General features: G+C 48.4%; 1 protein-coding gene across 8 annotated transcripts in view; it reads left to right on the forward strand.

Moving 5' to 3' along the window:
- mcmdc2 (minichromosome maintenance domain containing 2) overlaps positions 1 to 26037 on the forward strand; it is a 196078-nt gene that overhangs the window by 26577 nt on the left and 143464 nt on the right. For 5 of the 8 annotated variants that reach the window (XM_038809519.1, XM_038809521.1, XM_038809525.1 and 2 more), the window contains exons 2-4: positions 2891 to 3021; positions 3167 to 3226; positions 10078 to 10273. In XM_038809519.1, coding sequence (XP_038665447.1) covers positions 2891 to 3021; positions 3167 to 3226; positions 10078 to 10273 — 387 coding nt within the window. Of the gene's footprint in view, positions 1 to 2890; positions 3022 to 3166; positions 3227 to 9174; positions 10274 to 26037 lie in introns of those variants that run through there. The other 3 variants (XM_038809524.1, XM_038809520.1, XM_038809523.1) reach the window with 3 other exon arrangements.

Genomic DNA, 26037 nt, shown 5'->3' on the forward strand with positions numbered 1-26037 from the left:
GCAACATACCATCCTGGAGTCTCGATTGCGTCCACAGAACCGCCTGTCTATTCCCCTTACGATCGAGTCCCCTATCACTAAAGCCCTGCCATTTTTCTTCCTGCCCTGCTGTGCAGCAGAGCCAGCCACGGTGCCATGAACCTGGCTGCTGCTGCCTTCCCCTGGTGAGCCATCTCCCTCAACAGTATCCAAAGCGGTATATCTGTTTTGCAGGGAGATGACCGCAGGGGACACCTGCACTGCCTTCCTACTCTTGCTCTTTCTTTTGGTCACCCATTTTCTATCTCCCTCAGTAACCTTCACCTGCGGTGTGACCAACTCGCTAAACGTGCTATCCACGACCTCCTCAGCATCGCGGATGCTCCAAAGTGAGTCCATCCGCAGCTCCAGAGCCATCAAGCGGTCTAACAAGAGCTGCAACTGAACACACTTCTTGCACGTGAAGGAGCCAGGGACAGTGGACGTGTCTCTGAGCTCCCACATCGCACACGAGGAGCATGACACGGGTCTGGGATCTCCTGCCATGTCTTAAACCCTTGGTAAACTTAAACAACTAGAATTTCAAAATAAAAATAAATAAATTAGACAATGAAAAGAAAAAGAGAGACTACTTACCAGTCACTTACCAGGGTTAAAAAGCACCTCCTCACACTCTGCACCGAATTACCTCACTGCACCAAATTACCAAGTTTCAATCCCCCACTCGGGCTGAGTCTCACTCCGGATGAGTGTCCTGGAAAGTGCGAGCTTACTGGAAGGAACCTCTGTAGAATTCTGTTGTCCAGTTGTCATGTTGATAATTTGATTAAAGGTTACTATTAACTTTAATAATTACTTTACCATTAAATTAAAAACATAATGGGCTGGATTCTCTGTTTCAATGGCTAAGTGCCGGCTGAAACGGAGAATTCCGGGCGTTTTACGACTCCAAAATCGGCGCCGAACCCTCACCGATTCCGGGACCAGTGAGGGGCCAGCAGCAGCGTAGGCAAAACTCCCGGCTCCCGCGCCAAATAGTGGGCGGAGAATGGCCGGGTCTGTGGCCGTGCATGTGCAAGATGATGACCTGCAGCGGTCGCCTGTACAACATGGCGGCGGCCATTCGCGGACTCGACCCGCCAAATACGGCTCCACAGGCCACCTCCTGGCCTTGTGGAAGGCCCCCCCAGCCAGCGGTGTGGCTCCCAGCCAACTGTGGCGGCGCTGGTAGTCCGCGGCTGCCACGCCAAGTTCCCGACTGCTCAGACCACACATCAACCGCGCGGTTGGGAACTCGACCATTCGGGGCGGAGCATCGGGAGAGGGCCTTCCGATGGCGCGCCAACGCCCTTCCAACAGCGTGCGATGTGATAATGCTATTTTGGAGGGGGCGGAGATTCTAAAACCGGAATCAAACCGGCGTCGTCCTTGATTTGGGAGTCGGAAGGGCAAATTTTCAGATCGCCGCTTACGATATCGGCGTCGGGCGACGGAGAATCCCACCCGAAATATATCTTTTAGGAATGCAGGTTACATTCAACCAAGGTGCCTGCACAGAAGGTGGATCTTGCACATCAAATTATCTTCAGCCATTTGGAATTAATTGAATTGCATTCCCATATACATTCAATCTTGAAATGATTCAAGGGATGGTACGGTGGTACAGTGGTTATTATTGCTGCCTCACAGCGCCAAGGACCTGGGTTTAATCCCCACCCTGGAGTTTAGAGCTGTGTGGACTTTGCACATTCTTCCTATGTCTGCGGGGGTCTCACCCCCACAACCCAAAAAGATGTGCAGGGTAGGTGAATTGGCCATGCCAAATTGCCCTTTAATTGGAAAAAAATGAATTGGGTTCTCTAAATTTATTTTTAAAAATTCAGAAAATGATTCTCTTGTCCAGGCCATTATTCCAGATCGGAAAAAACTGTCATGCTTCATTAATGATCTCATGTAATATCAGGAGGAATTAGTTGCCAGGACCACAGACCTAGGACAAGTAGCAGATTTGATTGACAACTCGATACCAGAACGTGGAGCACTGGGGAATATCACAGATCGTACATTTAGTTACCTGTCCGACTGGGGAAGAGCACAGTGATAAGAAAATTGGGCGCAAGGAGTGAGAGCTCCTTGCTTGTTAAATGCTAAGTAGTTTCAGAGACATTTCTCTTCAGAGCAGTGTAGTTAGCCTCCTAACTAGTGGTGTGATGTGTTGTCATTATGAGAAACATTATGAAATGGATTAAAACGCACTGTAAATATTGTTTTGCCCATTCACATGTGTAAAATAAATTAGTCTGATAATACTCATGTCTCACTAAAGTATCTATCAGCCTTCTAGGTCAAGAGAAGCATGTGGGATAGCATTAAGATTACCGTATGTCATGCAGCTCCTGAGCCATACTCATGTAGCGAGATATTAAGAAGAAAGGATAACTGCTCAATATAATCAAGGTAGAATGATTTTATGGGAGAAACTGATGATGCTGAACATGAAAGACTATCTGGTGCAAACTCCAAATTTGTTATTGGACTAGTGACTTCTAACCTGGGATACCTTGCAAAACATATCCATCAGCGCCATGGATATGTTCAGGATGGTCTATTCTGCTTAGATTTCTAGGGCTATAGTTTATATTTAAGTTCATACAACTGTAATATTAATGATTAAAATTCAGATGAAAAAGAGACAACTACTTTCTCTCGGGCAATTAGGAATGGGCAAAAAAATTTGCCTTTAGCAGCGATACTCACATTCCATGAAACAATTGGGAAAAAGTCAGCTATTCCACTTTAAATTATAAGTTTTATATATGAACATAATGTGTTTGCCATTCCTGTACATTTATCTCAGCACTCTTGGGTCAGTGTTTCTAAATATCTGGTCTAAAATATATTTATTTTACAGATTCCAAACAGTGTCTTGCTGTTTATCGCTTTGTTATTCGTGTGAATCCATCTGACCTGACGGAATTGGATGCAAGGCTTGGTAACTGTGTTCTTCATCAGCCAATAAAAGCTGCCTATTTGTTTCAGTCTGTGAGTAAAAAAGGAAATTCCTGAATGATGCAAATGACACCCATACTGTGAAATTTACATTTTTAATTTGTTTCCTCAATTCCTATTGTGTGACTAGGATTTACATTTTTGTAAATTTTTCATTTCAAACACATTTGTCTTTCAGGTTTGCTTTACATCTATCAACACATTGTCATTAATTCAACAATTAGAGACAGAAAACCAGGTAAATGGGTCTTAATCCAGTGTGATAAACGGCTTGTATCATAGGTTGTCTTCTTACATAAGATACAGAATGATATCTTTACTGAGTCATTACCTCAGATACTTATCAATTCATATTGTAAAAGGTTCTGCATTTCAAAATTTTAACCTTTTCTGTGCTGAATGATTCAATTAAATAAATGCATCCAGTTTTGTAAGTTTTCACTTCAGAAAACTGACACTGAAACAAACATTAATATAATAAATCTATGTGGATATTCTGGAGGTGTTGATTAACTTAATTATTTATTATTACAACAATAATTGGTTACAAATCAATTTTAAATAAAGCAAAATAATGTCTTCAATTGTGCTTGTCCTTTGATCTCCGTGGGTTTCCTCCAGGTGCCCTGGTTTCCTCCCACAAGTCCCGAAAGATGTGCTTGTTAGGTGAATTGGACATTCTGAATTCTCCCTCAGTGTGCCCGAACAAGTGTTGAAGTGTGGAGACTGGGGATTTTCACAGTCACCTCAATGCAGTGTTTTTTTTTGGAAATAATTTTTATTGAAAAATTTTGAATTTATACAACAATAACGCACCATAGTAAAATACCAAAAATAACAATAATATTAACAATCATAAACATTCGCCCCACCTCCATGAACAACACAGCATTGTAACAACAACGCAAATTAACACAATATAAAGTTACAGAATAGAAACTACAATAAGGAACACCCCCCCCACCCTCCCCTCCCCCGGGTTGCTGCTGCTATTGACCAAGATACCTATCTTTGAGCCAGGAAGTCCAGAAAAGGCTGCCATCGTTTATAGACATGATGTGGAGATGCCGGCGTTGGACTGGGGTGAGCACAGTAAGAAGTCTTACAACACCAGGTTAAAGTCCAACAGGTTTGTTTCAAACACGAGCTTTCGGAGCACGGCTCCTTCTTCAGGTGAATCTGAATGGACAGCTGAATGGAATCTGAATGAACCTGAAGAAGGAGCCGTGCTCCGAAACATCGTTTATAGAAACCTTGTATTGATCCTCTCAGGGAAAATTTGACCCTTTCCAATTTTATAAATCCCGCCATGTCACTGATCCAGGTCTCCACACTTGGGGGCCTCGCATCCTTCCACTGTAGCAAGATCCTTCGTCGGGCTACTAGGGACGCAAAGGCCAGGACACCGGCCTCTTTCGCCTCCTGCACTCCCGGCTCTACCGCAACTCCAAAAATCGCGAGTCCCCACCCTGGTTTGACCCTGGATCCAACCACCCTCGACACCGTCCCCGCCACCCCCTTCCAGAATTCTTTCAGTGCTGGGCATGCCCAGAACATATGGGCGTGGTTCGCTGGACTCCCCGAACATCTGGTGCACCTGTCCTCACCCCCAAAGAACCTACTCATCCTAGTCCCGGACATGTGGGCCCGGTGCAACACCTTAAATTAGATGAGACTAAGCCTCGCACATGAGGAGGAAGAGTTGACTCTCTCCAAGGCATCCGCCCAAGTCCCGTCCTCTATCTGCTCCCCGAGTTCCTCCTCCCATTTAGCCTTCAGCTCCTCCACTGACGACTCCTCCACCTCCTGCATTACCTTATAGATGTCAGACACCTTCTCCTCTCCGACCCACACCCCCGAAAGCACTCTGTCCATCGTCCCCCGCGAGGGCAGCAAAGGGAATCCCTCTACCTGTCGCCTAGCAAACGCCTTTACCTGCAAGGATCTGAACATGTTCCCTTGGGGAAGCCCAAATTTATCTTCCAGTTCCCCCAGGCCCGCAAACCTCCCGCCAATAAACAGGTCCCTCAATTTACTGATGCCCGCCCTTTGCCACCCCCTAAATCCCCCATCCTTGTTCCCCGGGATGAACTGATGATTGCCACCCAGTGGAGCCTCCATCGAGCCCCCTGTTTCCCCCCGATGCCGTCTCCACTGTCCCCAGATTCTTAGGGTCGCCGCCACCACCGGGCTCATGGTAAACCTCTTAGGGGAGAGCGGCAACGGCGCCGTTACCATGGTACCCAAGCTCGTACCTCTACATGACGCCACCTCCATTCTTTTCCATGCCGCCCCTCCCCCCTCCATCACCCATTTACGCACCATTGACACATTGGCCGCCCAATAGTACTCCAGAAGGTTGGGCAGCGCCAGCCCGCCTCTATCCCTCCCTCGCTGCAGAAACACCCTCTTCACTCTCGGAGTCCCATGTGCCACACAAAGCTCAAAATACTGCTAGTACCTCTCCTAAAGAAGGCCCTGGGGATAAAGATGGGCAGGCACTGAAAGAGGAACAAGAACCTCGGAAGCATCGTCATTTTGACGGACTGTACCCTCCCAGCCAACGACAATGGCAGCATGTCCCACCTCTTGAACTCTTCCTCCATCTGATCTACAAGTCTAGTGAAATTATCTTTGTGAAGAGTCCCCCAGTCCCTGGCCGGCACCTTGGCATCTACGTTGAGGAGAGATATGGGCCTGTATGAACCACACTGCTGGGGGTCCTTGTCCCTCTTTAAAATTAACGAGATCAGCGCCCGCGACATCGTCGGGGGCAAAGTTCCCCCCTTCCCACGCTTCATTGAGTGTCCGCACCAGCAAGGGGCCCACTAGGTCCACAAACTTTTTATAAAATTCCACCGGGAACCCATCTGGCCCCGGTGCCTTCCCTGACTGCATCTGCCCGATTCCCTTAACTAGCTCCTCCAGCTCAATCGGCGCACCCAACCCCTCCACCTGCTCCTCCTGCACCTTCGGGAAAGAAAGCCCATCGAGGAACCTCTCCATTCCCCTCCTCTCCCCGTTGGCTCCGACCGGTGCAGTTCCCCGTAAAAGTCCTTGAAGACCTCATTCACCTCTACCCCCTTCCGCACCACATTCCCACTCTTGTCTCTCACTCCAGCAATTTCCTTAGCCGCATCCCGCTTGTGGAGCAGATGAGCCAGCATCCTACTCGCCTTTTCACCATGTTCGTACACTGCCCCTTGTGCCTTCCTCCACTGTGCCTCCGCCTTTCTAGTGGTCAGCAAATCAAATTTAGCCTGCAGGCTGCGCCTCTCCCCCAACAGTCCCTCCTCTGGTGCCTCTGCATACCTCCTGTCTACCTCCAGCATCTTTCCCACCAGTCTATCCCTCTCACTCCTCTCGCTCCTCTCCCTGTGTGCCCTGACGGATATCAGCTCCCCACGAATCACTGCCTTCAGGGCTTCCCAGACCATCCCCACCTGAACCTCCCCCGTATCATTCACCTCGAGGTACCCCTCAATACTTGCCCGGACCCTCCTACACACCTCCTCCTCCGCCAACAACCCCACATCCAACCGCCACAAGGGGCGCTGGTCCCGCATCTCCTCCATCTCCAACTCTATCCAATGCGGAGCGTGGTCGGAAAATGCAATGGCCGAATACTCGGCCTCCTCCACTCTCGGAATCAGTCCCCTACTCACCACGAAGAAGTCTATCCGAGAGTAGACCCTATGTATGTGGGAGAAGAAAGAGTACTCGCGTGCCCTCAGCCTCACAAACCTCCATGGATCCACCCCACCCATCTGGTCCATAAACCCTCTCAGTACCTTGGCTGCCGCCGGCCTCCTACCCGTCCTAGAGCTGGACCGATCCAGTGAAGGATCCAACACCATATTGAAGTCCCCCCCCCCCCCCCCCATGATCAGACCTCCCGCCTCCAGATCCGAGACCCGTCCCAACATACGCCTCATAAACCCCGCATCGTCCCAATTTGGGGCATACACACTAGCAAGTACCACCTTATCTCCTTGTAGCCTGCCCCTAACCCCCGGCCCCCACCAGCTCCTTCCTGACCCTACCAGCAGCATCCCGGTATTCCCCTTTCCCCCCTCCCTTCCCCCCCCAGGCTAGGAACCCTCCTAGCTGCGAACCGTCCTCCATTGTACTTCCGTGGGTCAGCTAACTTCTGCTGACCCCGGAAACTCCCGCCAATAACCCGACCCCTCCCAAAGTGGGATCATCCCCCAATCTATCCCTCCTCCAGGCACCGCTCCAGCGTGGGGAAGAACCAGTTAAAGCCCCGCCTCCCCCCGTCATAGTCTCCGCCCCCAGCCCCGCAGCGCGGGAAACCAGAGGAAAGCCCGCGCTTTCACACTGCCCCACCACACCCTTCTGACGCAGCTCCCAAATACCAGCCCCACTCCATACCCCCAACCCGACATAGAATACAACAAACCCCCCCTCAAGATACAAAACTCAAACAATGCCCCACAACAACAAAAAACATAACAGAACAAAACCCCCATAAATAACCATATCAAAATTGCAAAAGTACAAAAAAACAAAAGAAAGAAGAACACAGCAACAGCAGAAACCAGTAATAAAGCATTATAACCGACCCCCCAACCCCTAGTTCAAGTCCAGTTTCTCCGTCCGCACGAAGGCCCACGCCTCCTCCGGGGAATCGAAATAATAATGCCGGTCCGAATAAGTTACCCACAGGCACGCGGGCTGCAACATTCCGAACTTTATCTTTTTCCTGTAAAGCACCTCTTTCGTCCGATTAAATCCGGACCGCCGCTTAGCCACCTCCGCACTCCAATCCTGGTAGATCTGTACTACCCCATTCTCCCAATTGCTGCTCTTCACCTACTTGGCCCAGCGCAGCACACGGGGGTTCATTCTCCTTAGGCCTCCTGGCCAGTACTCTGTGTGCTCCCTCCAGCTCCAAGGGCAGATGGAAAGACCCGGCCCCCACTAGCGAGTTCAGCATTGTAGCCACATAGGTTGTCAGGTCCGACCCCTCCAGCCCCTCCGCAAGGCCCAAGATCCGCAGGTTTTTCCGCCTCATGCGGTGATCAAGCTCCTCGAAGCGTTCCTGCCACTTCTTGTGGAGTGCCTCGTGTCCCTCCACCTTACTCACGAGGATCCCGGCCTCCTCCTCTAGTTCGGTGGCCTGCGTCTGCAACTCCTTGATGGCAGCACCCTGGGTCGTCTGAATCTCCGACAGCCTTCTGTTCGTTTCCTGCAGAGAGCTCAGTACCTCAGCCTTGAAGTCTGTAAAACAGCGCAGGAGAGCAGCTTGTTGCTCCTGGGCCCACTGCTTCCACTCCTCTGGAGCTCCGCCGGCCGTCATCTTGGATTCCTTCCCCCTTTTTTTCTGGGGAGCTGCTGCCGTTTTTTCCCCCTTTCCACTCCGAGTTCGAGTCATGGACTGAGGGGAAAGTCAATCAGCACACCTTCTCCCACTGGGAGACGTCGAAAAATTTCCGTTTTGGGCTCTAAAAAGAGCCGAAAGGTCCGTTTAAAATGGGAGCTCCAAAATGTGTGGCTTCCTACGTCATTGCCGCCACCGGAAGTCTCCACCTCAATGCAGTGTTAATGTAAGCCTACGTGTGACACTAATAAAGATTATTATTCTTTTTCCCCCCATTCACATCCCTTTCCCATTGTTTTTACCCTCTCATTCTTTTTATGTTCTTTATAAGTTTAATTGAACTTTTTTCTACATAATTGATTTGTTCTATTGCTTATTTATGTTGCAAATTAACATTAGATGTTTGACTTATTTTTCTGTTCTTTTTTCCTGGGCATGTGTCCTTGGATGAAATCTGGAGTTCCTACACTTTCAAAAAATGTAAGGCGAATAATGGGCTTCCTTGAGCACTTTGTAATAGGTTTGGCCGGACACTGGAAACTATTTTGCAATGATGCACGGTGTTGCTACACTCGTAAATGTGTAAAGACTTTGTACACCATTGCATTGACCCCATACTTTTAATCTGGAAAATATGACATTATTTTCTTTGGCCCTAGATTTAATTACTTTTCTTTATTACTAATAATAATAATCTTTGTTGTCAGAAGTAGGCTTACATTAACACTGCAATGAAGTTATTGTGAAAAGTCCCTAGTCGCCACATTCCAGCACATGTTCAGGTACACTGAGGGAGAATTCAGAATGTCCAAATCGCCTAACAGCACATCTTTTGGAACTTGTAGGAGGAAACCGGAGCACCCGTAGGAAACCTACACAGACATGGGGAGAACATGCAGACTCCGCACAGACAGCGACCCAAGCCGGGAATCGAACCTGGGACCCTGCTTTAACAAAAATATAAACTGAAATATCTCAGGAAAGTAAAAGAAAAATTCAAAGAATTGTCTGCAGGTTTGGCTTCGTACTGGTTTAAAATGCCACCAAATGTTAATCTTCGAACTGCAGTAAAATATGCTATTTTAACTCATCAAAAATATTAATGTTGACAATACAACATAGTGAACAGAGAAGGCCATTTAGCTTATCCACCTTTTGCAGTAGTTTAAATTTCTGTTCAAGGTAAGTTATCTTCTCAGAGCTGATTGTCGTTCCCCCTTGGTTTCATGTACTTCTATAAATTATTACAGATCTCAGATGTGTACCATAGTTCTTCACACACAATGCATTACTTTAAATGCAGGATTGTTATTAGTTTGACAAGCTACTGTCAATTTTCACCGCGCATAATCCCACAAACAGTAATTGGGCCAATGGCTCACTAATCTGTATTGATGATGTTGGTTGTGGGATGAAGGTTGTTTGAAATACCAGGAAAATTCCTCGCTCTTAAAAATAGTGACATAGGATCTTCAACATCCTTGTGTACTATAGGAGCAAGCAGATATTTTCTGGTTTAAGATCTCAACTGAAGTAAGTCAATTTCAACATTAGGAGCACTCTGTCAGTACTGTGCTGAAGTGTCATGTGCATTATGTACACAAACTCTTGAAAGCATGGCCTTGTGGCTAAGTGAAAAGTGTGCTACTAACTGAATCATACTGACACCAACTGAAATCTATTTTCAGCAATAAAGCCAAATTCTAAAAGCAATCCTTCCACTGATAACATCATTTTTTATTTTCAAGGTTAATGTTGTGCTAAAGCTGACACACTTACCTCCACTACCGAATTACTCTCTTAATCTTTGCCAGTTCCCCCGTGGGTACCAGCTTCTGAGGTACTATATGATAGAAGGGGTGGTAATTGCAATGACGACCGTAACAAAATACACTCAAGGTGCAAGATTCCTTTGTTCAGAATCAAGCTGCCCCTTTTCAACAGGTAAAAAAAAGACAAACTGGAAACTCATTTTAAGGCAAACTCATGTTTTGAATGTGTTATTAATACCATTTTATACCATTTACGATACATCCCTGTAATTGTGCTGTAGATTAATTTGTTGTTTTGAAATGTGAATCTGGAAATGTAATTAAATATTTCCAATTAATAATTGATAACTTTTGTAAACAAGTAACAAAGTTATTTTTCAAAGTTTTATTCCTTTCATAAGTATTCCTACCTTTCCTCAATTTTAAAATGTATTTTTTGTCCACAATAAGTCTTTGAAAACTAGAATGGACTGAATTTGGAATTTGACAGGTTTTAAAATACATTTAGAGTATCCAATTATTTTTTTTCCAATTAAGGGGCAATGTAGCATGACCAATTCACCTCACCTGCACATCTTTTTGAGTTGTAGGCATGAGAACCACGCAGAAATAGGGAGAGTGTTCAAACTCTACACGGACAGTGACCCTGGGCCAGGATCGAACCCAGATCCTCAGCGCCATGAGGCAGCAGTGCTAACCACTGCGCCACCGTGCTGCCCTGGACTTCGACGGTTTTTGATTGGGTTTTTCGTTTTTGTTGTTCTTTCCCTTTATGGGTGTTACGGTTAACTGTTTTGTGTAATAGGGGTTTGGGCCGGGGTGGTTTGGGGTTTATGGTTGTTTGGGTTTTGGGGTCTGTTGGGATCTAGGGGGGGTTGGGAGTTTTCAGGGGGTGCATGAGCGGGGCTTTGGAGTTGATGTGTTTTTTTCAATGTGGGGGCCGGTGCTCTGGCAGGAGCTGCCATGCTAGCAGATGTGATATTGGTTAGTGAACGGGAACAAGGTGGGGGGAGGGGCCATGGTAATTGGAACCTGAAGGGCAGGTTTTGATAGGCTTGGGAGGTGTGAATGGTGGGGGGATGGGGACGATACTGGTTAAGGTATTTTCAAGAGGACTGGTGCGACCATCAATTCACTTGGAGACTCGAGTCGAAATAAACAGTGGTTTTAATCAGCTTACAACTTTGCCTGCCTTCTACCGGTACAATACTGAAAGCGGTCCCACAGGTCTGCTGCTCTTATACTTCCTATAAGGGGCGGAGCCATGGGCAGAGCCCGTACATGCTCCACATCTCCCCCTGTGGGTGAAGCCACACAGTGGCCCATAGCTGAAGCCCACAGGGTTAATAGCATGGTATAATGCAACACAGTATACTGGTGAATGAACAGTATTTATACATTCACCACATTCACCTCCTGTAAAAAAATTAAGCCCGGCGGGGGTGACAGGTTCACAAATTCAGTCGGTCCCGCGCCTGGATTGTACGTTGCGACCGACGAAGCACTGGTGTCGCAGCCGCCTTGGGTGGCTGTGGAAGTGGATCCGGGGGTGGACTCCGGGGCGGTTCTTCCGGAGCTTCGTTCCTGCGGACTGGTGTGCCGGGTGGAAGGGAGCGTGGAAACCAAATAGGGGTGGGGGCGCAGGACACGGGGGGGGTTGGGCGGGGTATAGTGTATAGTATATAGTACATTCGTGGTAGTGGTGGAGGAGCCTGCGGGCACCAGGTCTTGGAGGGAGACGGTATCCTGCCGGCCGTCGGTGTGTTCGACGTATGCATAGTGTGGGTTCGAGTGCAGGAGCTGGACCCTCTCTACCAGGGGGTCGGTCTTATGGGTCTGAACATGTTTCCAAACGAGGACAGGGCCTGGTGTCCTCAGCCAGGACGGAAATGAGGCCCCTGTGGTAGTTCCCCTAGGCAAGATAAACAAGCGGTCATGAGGAGTCTGGTTTGTGGCCGTGCAAAGGAGGGACCTAATAGCGTGGAGCGCATCGGGGAGGACCTCTTGCCAGTGGGAAACCGGACGATTCCTGGACCATAGGGTCAGTAGGATGGTCTTCCAGACCGTCGCGTTCTCCCTCCCCACCTGCCCGTTTCCCCTGGGGTTATAACTGGTAGTCCTGCTCGAGGCGATGCCCTTACTGAGCAGGTACTGACGCAGTTCGTCGCTCATGAAGGACGAGCCCCTGTCACTGTGGACATAATTGGGGAAACCAAACAGGGTGAAGACACTGTGCAGGGCTCTGATAACAGTGAGGGTGGTCATGTCGGGGCATGGGATGGCAAACGAGAAACGGGAGAACTCATCTCTAATGTTAAGAAAATAGGTATTGCGATTATTTGAGGGGAGGGGCCCTTTGAAATCAAAACTGAGGCGTTCAAAGGGCCGGGAAGCCTTTACCAGGTGGCTACTATCTGGTCGATAGAAGTGCAGTTTACACTCCGCACAGATTTGGCAATTCCTGGTTACAGCTTTGACCTCCTCGGCGGAGAAGGGCAGGTTGCGGGCCTTGATGTAATGGGCGAGCCGGGTGACCCCCGGGTGGCAGAAGTCGTCGTGGATAGCCTGTAGTCGGTCGTCTTGCGCGCCAGCGCATGTGCCGCGGGACAGGGCATCTGGGGGCCCCGTTGAGCTTCCCAGGACGATATACTATATCGTAATTATAGGTGGAGAGTTCGATCCTCCACCTTAAGATCTTATCATTTTTGATCATGCCCCACTGTGAATTATCAAGCGTGAAGGCAACCAACCTTTGGTCGGTGATGAGGGTAAACCTCCTACCAGAGAGGTAGTTCCTCCAGTGCCGCACGGCTTCCATGATGGCTTGGGCTTCTTTTTCGACCGAGGAGTGTCGAAGTTCAGAGGAGTAGAGGGTAGGTGAAAAAAACGCTTGGTTAAGGGTGGCGGCGAGAGCGACCTCTGATGCGTCGCCGCTCTCCACCTGGAAGGGACAGACCCGTCCACCGCACTCATGGCGGCTTTGGCGATGTCCGCCTTGATGCAGTTGATGGCCTGGTGAGCCTCGGCTGACAGTGGGAAAAGGGTGGCCTTAAATAGTGGGTGGGCTTTGTCCGCATACTGGGGGACCCACTGGGCGTAATAGGAAAAAAATCCAAGGCACCTCATGAGGGCCATGGGACAGTGAGGGAGAGGGAGTTGTAGGAGGGGGCGCATACGGTCAGGGTCGGGCCCTAGGACCCAGTTTTCCACAACGTAGCCGAGGATGGCTAGCCTGGTAGTGCAGAAAACGCATTTCTCCTTGTTGTAAGTGAGGTTAAGTTTTTGGGCAGTTTGGAGAAATCGGTGGAGGTTGGCGTCGTGGTCCTGCTGATCATGGCCGCAGATGGTGACGTTGTGCAAGTACGGAAACGTGGCCCACAGCCCGTACTGGTCCACCATTCGGTCCATCGCTCATTGGAACACCAAAACCCCGTTCGCGACGCCAAAAGGGACCCGGAGGAAATGAAAAAGTTGTCCGTCTGCCTCAAACGCCGTGTAGTGGCGGTCCTCCGGCGGATTGGGAGCTGGTGGTATGCAGACTCAGATCCACCGTGGAGAACACGCGGTAGTGCGCTATCTGATTCACCATGTCTGCAATCCGGGGAAGGGGGTACGCATCAAGGTGCGTAAACCAGTTAATGGTCTGGCTGTAATCAACCAACATCCGGAACTTTTCCCCGGTCTTGACGACCATCACCTGAGCTCTCCAGGGGCTATTGCTGGCTTCTCTGACTCCTTCCCGCGTGGGGGAGGATGGGCAAGATGGCGGCCCCCGTGAGTCGCACGTGTTGTGCGGAGTCGGGGTCGGCAGATCCGCTGCCACATTACGGGGTCTGCGGGACTGAGAGTCGGTGGATCGAGTTTGTGCATTCGAGTTAGAGTGTTTCGGCTTGGCCAGGCAGACCTTTGCGACGTGTTCTTTTCGCCCACAAGTGCTGCAGTTCGCGTTGTGGGCCGGGCATTGTTGCCGGAGGTGTTGAGGCTGGCCGCAAAAATGGCAAGATAGCCCCCCGTGGTGGACGGGCTGCCGCGCGGTGCAGGCCTGGGGTAGTCTGTGGTCGGGGGCCCATGAGGGAGTCGCGTGATCGGCCGGGAACGCAGTGAGACTCTGAAAAGCGACCTCCGGCGAGGTAGCCAGTTTTACCGTGTCCTCCAGGTGCTGGGCCCTTTTTTCGAGCAGGCGTTGCCTCATACAGTTCGATCGGACCCCTGCAACGTAAACGTCTCGGACGGCGAGTTCCATGTGCTGAGTGGCTGTAACGGCCTGATAGTGACAGTCGCGCACGAGGGCTTTGAGGTCGCGCAGATAGTCATCTAGTGACTCCCCAGGACGTTGGCGGCGAGTAGTGAAGATATGTCGCACGTAGACTTCATTCACAGGCTGCATGTAGATGCGTTCGAGTATCGCGAGGTTCTCAGTATAGGAGGTGGCTTCGTTGAGTTGGGCAGAAATGCGATGGCTCACCCGTGCGTGGAGAAGACTCAATTTGTGTTTGTCCGTGACGGATGATGTCGACGACGCTGCCAGGTAGACCTTGAAACACCGAAGCCAACGTGAAAACATTTATTTCGCCTCCTCGGCCTGTGGATCGAGTTCCAGTCTGTCGGGTTTGAGGGCTCACTCCATAGTAGTTCTTTAAGCTGATTAAATTAATGCGACCATCAATTCACTCGGAGACTCGAGTCGAAGTAAACAGCGGTTTTAATCAGTTTACAACTTTGCCTGCCTGCGACCGGTACAATACTGAAGGAGGTCCCGCAGGTCTGCTGCTCTTATACTTCCTATAAGGGACGGAGCCATGGGCGGAGCCCGTACATGCTCCACATCTCCCCCTGTGGGTGAAGCCACACAGTGGCCCATAGATGAAGCCCACATGGTTAATAGCATGGTATAATGCAACACAGTATATTGACGAATGAACAGTATTTATACATTCACCACAGGGACATGGTAGACAGGATTCAGGGAAGAGTGGAGGGGGGGTGGAGATGACGGTGACTATGGCCAGGGCTGGGTCTCATTGGATGGGCGGGGCCTAGGAGCATGGTTATGGCAGGTCGGGGGGTCGGGGGGGGGGGGGGGGGGGGGGGGGGGGATGTTGGAAGAACCCCGGTCAGAGTTGTGACGTGGAACATGCGAGGGTTGGGGGTTGCCGATGAAGAGATCACCAGTTTTCATGCACTTAAAGGTCCAGAAAGTGGACGTGGTGCTGTTACAGGCGACCCATCTAAGGGTAAAGGATCAGATGAAGCTGAGGAAGGGCTGGCTGAGCCAGGTATTCCATTCAGGCTTTCGACAACAGGACCCAGGGAGTGGCGATACTGGTGGGTAAACGGATGAGGTTCCAAATTGAGACGGAGGTGGTGGATCGGGGGGGCAGGTACGTGATAGTGACTGGGGCATTGGAAGGGAAGCTAGTGTTGTTTGGTTAGCGTATATGCCCCAAATTGGAATGACAGTGGGTTTGTGAGAAAAATGCTAGTGGCCATACCGGACTTGGACACTCGCCAGTTGATATTGGGGGGTGGGGGATTGGAATATGGTGGTGACCCGAAAGTGGACAAGTCCCAGCCGCGATCTCTGGTTCCTTGGGTGTTGGGGGGGGGGGCGTCGGCTATATGTGAGTTTGTTGGCGGATTCTGAATTTCGGCATTCAGATGAGGAAAGTGCAAAGCATGTGGAGGTTAACCGAAATGGGGAGGTTTTGCTGTCAGTGGTTTGGGAGGCATTGAAGGCAGTAATGAGTGGTGGGGTCATTTCATTCAAGCTGAAGGGTGTTAGGAGCGACAGCGGCTGATAGTGGAGATTTTGGAGGTTGATGGTAAAATGTGCAGAAGACCCAGAGCTGGGGCCTTTGGTGCGGCAGGTGAAGTTTGATCTTGTATCCATGGGAGGGTGGTTTGGCAGTTGAGGCAAGCAAGGGAAGTTGTTCATGAGTATGGTGAGAAGACCAGTCGGTTGCTGGCAGGCCAGCTTTGTTGGCAGGCGGCAGCGAGGGAGATCATGCGGATTCGGGATGGAGCGGGTGGATTGGTGGTGGCACCAGAGCAGGTGAACAAGGACTTTTATAGTGGTTGTATAGGTTTGAGCCGTCGGAGAATGAGTCAAAGATGAGGGAATTTCTGGAGCGACTGGAGTTTCCAGAGGTGAGAGAGCTGGAGAGGACCGGTTTGGAGGAACCATTGGGGGTGGAAGAAGTGCAGGCAGCGATAGGGAAGATGCAGTTGGGCGAGGCACTGGGGCCGGATAGGTTCCCAGTGGAATTTTATAAGAAGTTCAAAGATAAGTTGGCGCCACTGATGGTAGAAATTTTTGAGGATGCAATAGTAAGGGGAGGATTGCCGGAAACGATGAGGCAGGCATCTATTATTACTCAAAAAGGATAAGTATCTGTGGAGTGTGGGTCATACAGGCTCAGTTCTCTAATGAATGTGGATGCCAAGATACTGGCGAAGGTGTTGGCAGTAAGGCTGGAGGAGTGCCTTCCGAAGGTGGTGGGGGTGGATCAGACTGGGTTCATCAAGGGCAGGCAGCTATCGTTGAATGTACGGCGGCTGCTGAATATGGTGCTTTCTCCGGCAGAGGGAAAGGAGTTGGAGGTAGTGGTGACCTTAGATGCGGAGAAGGCGTTTGACAGGGTGGAGTGGAACTATTTGTTTGTGGTGCTGGAGAAATTTTGGATTGGGCCTAAGTTTGTGGCACAGGTGGAATTGTTATACAAGGACCCGACAGCATGTGTGCAGATACAAGTTCGGGGTACTTCCCACGATTTTGCAATGAGGCAAGGATGCCCCATGTTCCCTCTTCAGTTCGTGTTGGAATTGGGCCCTTGGCCATTGAGCTGAGGGGTTCAGACCTATGGAAGGGGATAGTAAGGGGGGAATGGAGCATAGTGTGTCTCTATACATGGCCGATCTGCTGCTGTACATTTTGGACCCGGGTTCGTCGGTGAGGGACATAATGGTGCTGCTCAGGAAATTTGGGGCATTTTCGCGGTATAAACTAAATTTAGGAAAGTGAATATTTTGTGGTGTCTTCTCGAGGTCCAGGGGCGGGAGTGGGAGAGTTGCCATTCCAGGTAGTGAGTGGTGTGGGAGGGGCCTAGTCAATCATGCCCATTTTAAGTATTTGGTTTGCAGGTGGTGCGGGACTGGGAACAACTTTGTAAGCTTAATTTCATGGACCTGGTGGGGTGGGTGAAGGAGGACTTGGTGAGATGGGACAGTCTCTCCTTGTCACTGGCAGGTCGGGTGCAGGCAGTAAAAATGAAGATTTTGCCGCGGTTTCTGTTTCTGCTCCAGTGTCGTTTTGCCAAAGTAATTATTTTGAGGGGTGTATAGGCTGGTTTTGTCGTTTGTGTGGGCAGGGAAGGAGCCGGATAAGGAAGGAGGAGTTCCAAAGCGGGCAGTAGTCGGATGGGCTTGGCTCTTCTGAACCTGTTACACTACTATTGGGCAACGAATGCGGAGAAGGTGCAGGGCTGGAGTAAGGAGACATAGGCTTTGTGGGTGCGGATGAAGGCACGCTCTTTTAAGGGGTTGGGTTGCGGGCGCTGGCAACGGCGTTGCTACTGGCCGTTTCTGGGAAGTATTCTGATAATCCTGTAGTGGTAGCCATGCTAAAGATTTGGGGGCAATTATGACAGCACTTCAAGTTGAGGGCAGGTTCGCGGGTGTTGCCGGTAAGAGGGAATCATAGATTCAAGCCAGGGAGGATGGGTGCGAAGTTCCGGGGATGGGATTTGTTTCTGGAGGGGCAGTTCGCATGTTTGGAGGGGTTGGGGGTGAAGTATGCGCTCCAGCGTGAGAACGGCTTCAGGTATGTGCAGATGCGGAATTTCGTAAGCAAGGTCTTCCTGAACTTTGCAGTGGCACAGTCCTCCTTGTTGTTAGAGGAGGTGCTGTCGGTTGGAGGGGGTGGGGGTGCTGGAGAGTTTCAGTGATCTACAGTAGAATCATGGTGGAGGATAAGGAATTCATGGAAGGGATGAAGGCCAAGTGGGAGGAAGAGTTGGGGATGGGGCTGGAAGAAAGATTATGGTGTGAAGTGCTGCGAATGGTCAATGCCTCGACCTTGGGTGAGAGGCTGGGATTGAATCAGTTGAATGTAATGTGTAGGGCGAACTTAACAAAGGCAAGGATGAGCCGGCTGTTTGAGGGGATGGAGGACAGTTGTGAGCGGTATGACAGGGGTCCAGCCAATCATGCCCATATGTTCTGGTCCTGCCTGAAGTTGGAAAATATTGGTTTTTTTTAGCCCCATTGTGCTGATACGCGTATGCATAGTCAAAGAACTAGATGTTCTGTGTGCAACTGTACTACGGCAATAACACAGAACATAACATGGTACCAAGAGTGTAGAACAATTGAAGATAACAATGGAGGAAACTGGACGAAGCAAGCTAAAGAAAGAAAAGCAAAAATTCTTCCGCCTACCAGTTAAACTACGAGCAACTGGAACTCAAAGCAAGGAGTGACTGTGAAGTTTGAGATGGGAGATCTGAAGACACCCCACCAGCTTCAAGTCACCGGTAATGTAGATGAGAATTGGCGCGTTTTTAAGCAGCAATTCAGTCTCTATATTGCAGCCCTTGGCCTGCAGGCACAGCCTGATGAGAGGCTCATTGCATTGCTGCTCAGGGTAGCAGTTCATCAAGCAATAGAAATTTACAATACTGTACCTTCATGTTCAACAGCGAAGAGCTTCACTGAAGTAATAAAGTACTTTGATTGGCATTGCTGTCCGAAGAAAAATGAAACGTTTGAACATCCAAGGTGCCAGGTTCGATTACCGGCTTGGGTCACTGTCTGTGTGGAGTCTGCACATTCTCCTCGTGTCTGCGTGGGTTTCCTCCGGGTGCTCTGGTTTCCCCCCACAGTCCAAAGATGTGCAGGTTAGGTGAATTGCCTATGCAAAATTGCCCTTAATGTCCAAAACAAAAGGTCGGGTGGGATTACTGGGTTGTGGGGATAGGGTGGAGGTAAGGGCTTCTGTAGGGTGCCCTATCCAAGGGCTGGTGCAGACTCGATGGGCTGAATGCCCTCTTTCTGCACTGTAAATTCTATGATTATATATTTCATATGCGTACCCAGAAGACAGGCAAATCTTTTGATAGCTTTTTACCGACTTGCGGTTGAAGGCGCAGTCATACAAATTTAGTTTGTTAAAGTTGCAGATGATCCACAATCAGATAATGTTCGGGATATCGAATGATAAAGTACGTGAGAGGCTATTGAAGGAAGAAGAGTTTCAATTGGAAAACGCTATCAAGATTTGTCATGCAAGCGAACTAGCTGCACAGCAGATTGGTACGCTCATCCTTAAACATTATGGCGCCAATCTGGAAGAAGGCGATAGCGCCATCAGCACTGTGATGCAGTTGAACAAAAACGTGGTCTTAGTGCCAGTGGCCTTTTTAAGCGGCTGACCGGATCCGCCATTTTATGCCAGGGATATGGCAACCGACGTGGGCTACAGCAATGTCCAACATTTGGGAAAGTGTGCTCCAACTGGGTGGCACAGTAGCACAATGGTTAGCACTGTTGTTTCACAGTGCCAGGGTCCAAGGTTCGATTCCCGGCTTGGGTCACTGTGCGGAATCTGCACGTTATCCCCGTGTCTGCATGGGTTTCCTCCGGGTGCTCCGATTTCCTCTCAAAATCCCGAAAGACATGCTTTTGGACATTCTGAATTCTCCCTCTGTGGAACTGAACAGGTGCCGGAATGTGGCTGGGGGTTTTTCACAGTAACTTAATTAGTGTTAATGTGTTAACTGTGTTAATGTGATCCTACTTGTGACAGTAATAAAGAATATTATTATGTGTGGCAGAACAAATCACTTTGCCAAGCAATGTTTTTCATGTCCAACAATAGACCAAACAGGATCAGTCAATGCGATCAATGAGCTGAACATCAATTGTTTTTCATTGATCTGATTTCGACTAAGGACACAATGAGTCCAAATATGCAGAGTGAAGAAGTCTTACTGATCAGTTGCGGCAATAGTGATGGTGATGCTGATACCATCGAAGACAGATGGACAATTCCAGTGATGCTGAATGCCACATTGATCAAATGCAAGCTCGACACATGTGCAAGAGCCAACTTTCTCAGTTTGTCCAAATTGAATGGGCTACGAGTTAAACCAAAAGTCATCAATCAAACGAGACTACTGAAAGATAACATGGGAATGAGATTGTGACACTGGGAGCATGTGAGCTCATAGCATAAGTGCACAACAGAAGTTACATCATACCATTTTCCATTGTGGACACGGAACACGAGTCCATCATAAGTGCGGATGCGTGTGAGGCCCTAAACTTAGATGAGCGATTGTACATTCAACAGCGCTACGACAAAGGATCATTGCAACTGGCAACGAGATACAATGGCGCAGTTATCCAATGAGATACAAGCAAAAGTCAAAGTGGAGGAAGGATAAACCAGACAAAGAGATGGGAGAACCAAAGGGAATTCCAGAATTCCGGTTGACCGTCATCAAATGTGGATTTGCTCAGTGACATGACACAGGAGCATGATGAGCCCATCCTAAAGCATTTACAAGACTTAGAGGTGACATTTTCAAGTCCAGGGCAGCAAATGAATTTGCTCTGGAGTTTAAGTTTGAGTCAAATGAGTACTTCACAAATGAAGCAATGATCAAGTCATACCCAATGAAGTCCCAGCATGATGAGTCAGATTTTTTCTCTTCTGATGGACCACAAATTATAGGATGTACAGGATGCCACATTGACTGGAAAAAAGGAAAAAGTGTTACCACGAAGCAGAGGGATCGGTTGGCGCATTGGTAGAACAGTTACAAAAACTGTACCAAATGACTTTCTTCAATCTTTTTAGTCCCCCTGACATTCCAGAGAATGAGAAACTGGATGAAGGTTCTGTGGCGTGACTTGCTGCTGTTTGCAGTTGGTTATTGTTTCCATTAACTCATTATTCCAAAAGCAATTTCATACTTTTCAGGAGAAGTGGCACACGATAATGCTGATAATGTTGAGGAGGGTGAAGAAGCAGATGATGAGCCAGAAGAAGAAGAACATGAAAATGTATTTAGTTTATTTGGCATTGGTGACAAAGGAAGTTTAATTACTTTATTTGGCATTAGTGATGAGGTGATAGCAAGTAGTTTCCAATTTTTGCAAGACAATGATAGTTCTAAGCTGGAATGTGCAGAGGTTGAAAGTGAGATTGCAACAGCAGACAAATTAGCTAAGAGCACATCAAACTGCGCACAGCCAACTGGTAATTGAAGAAATGATCCCCGTTTTGGAGAAATTGGCTCCAGAGAAACACGATAATCTATCATATGTCAGGGAATTGTTCCTGCGGCGGATTCCCAAGTACTCGAGGCCAGTCCATCAAAAAACTTGCAGCAAGGCAGTTGGATACATTTTTGTGCAGTTCTACAACAACAGACAAACCATGCATCGTTATATCAGATGAGGATGAGCCACTAATTGAGACTAAACCACAAAGTGAAAAAGTAATGCCTAATGTTGAGGACATTGATCCGGCTAATATACCAGGTGAATGTGAGGGTTTGCAGGTCATTCCTGAAGTCGCAAACTTGCCTACAACTGCAAAGGTGTCCAAAAGTATGCCGACATTAAATGCCTCACCAGTTCATAGATTCGTAGAATTTACAGTGCAGAAGGAGGCCATTCGGCCCATCAAGTCTGCACCGGCCCTTAGAAAGAGCACTACTTAAACCCAACACCTCCACCCTATCCCCACAACCCAGTAACCCCACCTATCCTTTTTTGGACACTTAAGGGAAATTTATCATGACCAATCCACCTAACCTGCAGATCATTGGACTGTGGGAGGAAACCGGAGCACCTGGAGGAAACCCAGGCAGACACGGTGAGAACGTGCAGACTCCACACAGACAGTGACTCAAGCCGGGAATCGAACCTGGGACCCCTGGAGCTGTGAAGTAACTGTGCTAATCACTGTGCTACCATGGTGCCCATCTGTGCTGCCCATACCCGTTGATGGGCATGCAGCATCCGAGCGCAAGCACCATTGATCAACCAAAACTCTTCAATCCAGCAAAGGCACCAGAATCAGCTATTGTGGCAGAAGAGCCAGAAACAGCAGATGATCCAGAGACAGCTATTACAGTAGGAGTTCCAAAATCAGCCATTGCAGCAAGCGACCAGTAGCACGAATGATGCTCTAGGTGCACAGGCAGATGTGAGTGTGAACCACTCCAACTTCACGGATGAATCCACTAAAGCTAAGAAGTAAAGATCTGATTATAGAAAAGAGAAGGAAATGTAAGAGAAGATTCGAGGACACAGTTGGTCAACCAGACAACAGTCGTGACAGTGAAGACACAAGCATCGGCAATAAGGCCAATATACAAGAACTCACACGGAGTAAGAAGCACCGCTTCACAAGGCCGAAAAGGTTGGTGACTCAAAGATCAGCCAGAATACCGGTCTTCTGCAAGGTGAAACAAGATCACGTAATTGGTCAAGGTTCAGGAGACCAACAAGACCATGTTGTTCACCTGAAAGACTGAATGTGCAATGAACTGTGTACGAGGAACACATTTGAAATTGTTATGCATATCATGTTTTGTAAAGCACGGTTAAATTTGTATATACAACATGTTTGAAATTACTATGCATATCATATTTTGTAAAGCACGGTTGTATTTGTTAAAAATTCACATTTCCAAAGAAGGATGATATGGTGATATGCTCAGCAATGTATATAGTTATCTATATGACCACTGACCTGAAGGTGGTGATAGAGATCCATCATGTGACTTCAGAGATCCAGCGGTTGGTATTAACATAGAACATTACAGCGCAGTACAGGCCCTTCGGCCCTCGATGTTGCGCCAACCTGTGAAACCCTAAAGCCCATCTACACTATTCCCTTATCATCCATATGTTTATCCAATGACAATTTAAATGCCCTTAATGTTGGCGAGTCCACTACTGTTGCAGGCAGGGCATTCCACGCCTCCAGTACTCTCTGAGTAAAGAACCTACCTCTGACATCTGTCCTATATCTGTCTCCCCTCAATTTAAAGCTATGTCCCCTCATGCTAGCCATCACTATCCGAGGAAAAAATCTCTCACTGTCCACCCTATCTAATCCTCTGATCATCTTGTATGCCTCAATTAAGTCACCTCTTAACCTTCTTCTCTCTAATGAAAACAGCCTCAAGTCCCTCAGCCTTCCCTCATAAGATCTTCCCTCCATACCAGGCAACATCCTGGTAAATCTCCTCTGGACCCTTTCCAATGCTTCCACATCCTTCCTATAATGCGGCAACCAGAACTGCACGCAATACTCCAAATGCGGCCACACCAGAGTTTTGTACAGCTGCAACATGACCTCATGGCTCCGAAACTCAATCCCTCTACCAATAAAAGCTAACACGCCGTACGCCTTCTTAACAACCCTATCAACCTGGGTGGCAACTTTCAGGGATCTATGTACATGGACACCGAGATCTCTCTGCTCATCCACACTACCAAGAATCTTACCATTAGCCCAGTACTCTGTCTTCCTGTTACTCCTTCCAAAATGAATCACCTCACACTTTTCAGCATTAAACTCAATTTGCCACCTCTCAGCCCAGCTCTGCAGCTTATCTATGTCCCTCTGTAACCTGCAACATCCTTCCGCACTGTCCACAACTCCACCGACTTTAGTGTCATCTGAAAATTTACTCACCCAACCTTCTACGCCCTCCTCCAGGTCATTTATAAAAATGACAAACAGCAGTGACCCCAAAACAGATCCTTGTGGTACACCACTAGTAATTGAACTCCAGGCTGAACATTTCCCATCATCACCAGCCTCTGTCTTCTTACAGCGAGCCAATTTCTGATCCAAACTGCTAAATCACCCTGAATCCCATGCCTCCGTATTTTCTGCAATAGCCTACCATGGGGAACCTTATCAAATGCTTTACTGAAATCCATATACACCACATCAACTGCTTTACCTTCGTCCACCTGTTTGGTAACCTTCTCAAAGAACTCAATAAGGTTTGTGAGGCACGACCTATCCTTCACAAAACCGTGTTGACTATCCCTAATCAAATTATTCCTTTTTAGATGATTATAAATCCTATCTCTTATAAACCTTTCCAAGACTTTGCCCACAACAGAAGAAAGGCTCACTGGTCTATAGTTACCGGGATTGTCTCTACTTCCCTTCTTGAACAAGGGGACAACATTTGCTATCCTCCAGTCTTCTGGCACTATTCCTGTAGGCAATGACGACATAAAGATCAAAGCCAAAGGCTCAGCAATCTCCTCCCTAGCTTCCCAGAGAATCCTAGGTAAATCCCATCCGGCCCAGGGGACGTATCTATTTTCACACTTTCCAGAATTGCTAACACCTCCTCCTTATGAACCTCAAGCTCTTCTAGTCTAGTAGCCTGTATCTCAGTTTTCTCCTCGACAACATTGTCTTTTTCCTGCGTGAATACTGACGAAAAATATTCATTTAGCATCTCTCCTATCTCCTCGGACTCCACGCAAAAGTTTCCACTAGTGTCCTTGACTGGCCCTACTCTTACCCTCGTCATTCTTTTATTCCTGACATACCTATAGAAAGCTTTAGGGTTATCCTTGATCCTACCTGCCAAAGACTTCTCATGTCCCCTCCTGGTTCTTCTTAGCTCTCTCTTTAGTTCCTTCCTAGCTAACGTGTAACTCTCGAGCGCCCGAACTGAACCTTCACGTCTCATCTTTACATAAGCCTCCTTCTTCCTCTTGACAAGTGATTCAACTATTTTAGTAAACCACGGTTCCCTCGCTCGACCACTTCCTCCCTGCCTGACAGGTATATACTTATCAAGGACACGCAGTAGCTGTTTCTTGAACGAGCTCCACATTTCAATTGTGCCCATCCCCTGCAGTTTCCTTCCCCATCCTATGCATCCTAAGTTTTGCCTCATCGCATCATAATTGCCTATCCATCAGCTATAACTCTTGCCCTGCGGTATATACCTACCCCTTTCCATTGCTAAAGTAAACGTAACTGAATTGTGGTCACTATCACCAAAGTGCTCACCTACCTCCAAATCTAGCACCTGTCCTGGTTCATTACCCAGTACCCAAATCCAATGTGGCCTTGCCTCTTGTTGGCCTATCTACATACTGTGTCAGGAAACCCTCCTGCACACATTGGACAAAAATAGACCCATCTAAAGTACTCGATCTATAGCGTTTCCAGTCAATCTTTGGAAAGTTAAAGTCCCCCATATCAACTACCCTGTTATTTTCGCTCCTATCCAGAATCATCTTTGCAATCCTTTCCTCTACATCTCTGGAACTTTTCGGAGGCCTATAGAAAACTCCCAACAGGGTGACCTCTCCTTTCCTGTTTCTAACCTCAGCCCATACTACCTCAGTAGACGAGTCCTCATCAAACGTCCTTTCTGCCACCGTAATACTGTCCTTGACTAACAATGCCACCCCTCCCCCTCTTTTACCACCTTCCCTGAGCTTACTGAAATACCTAAACCCCAGAACCTGCAACAACCATTCCTGTCCCTGCTCTAGCCATATCTCCGAAATAGCCACAACATCGAAGTCCCAGGTACCAACCCAAGCTGCAAGTTCACCCACCTTATTCCGGATGCTCCTGGCGTTGAAGTAGACACACTGTAAACCACCTTCCTGCCTTCCGGTACACTCCTGCAACCTTGAAACTTTACTCATGACCTCACTACTCTCAACCTCCTGTTTACTGGAGCTACAATTCAGGTTCCAAACACCCTGCTGAATTAGTTTAAACCCTCCTGAAGAGCATTAGCAAATTTCCCCCGCAGGATATTGGTACCCCTCTGGTCCAGGTGTAGACCATCCCATTTGTAGAGGTCCCACCTACCCCAGAATGAGCCCCAAATATCCAGGAATGTGAACCCTCCCTCCTGCACCATC

The sequence above is a fragment of the Scyliorhinus canicula genome, chromosome 10 (genome assembly GCF_902713615.1).
Source record: "Scyliorhinus canicula chromosome 10, sScyCan1.1, whole genome shotgun sequence".
Taxonomy (NCBI): Eukaryota; Metazoa; Chordata; class Chondrichthyes; order Carcharhiniformes; family Scyliorhinidae; genus Scyliorhinus; species Scyliorhinus canicula.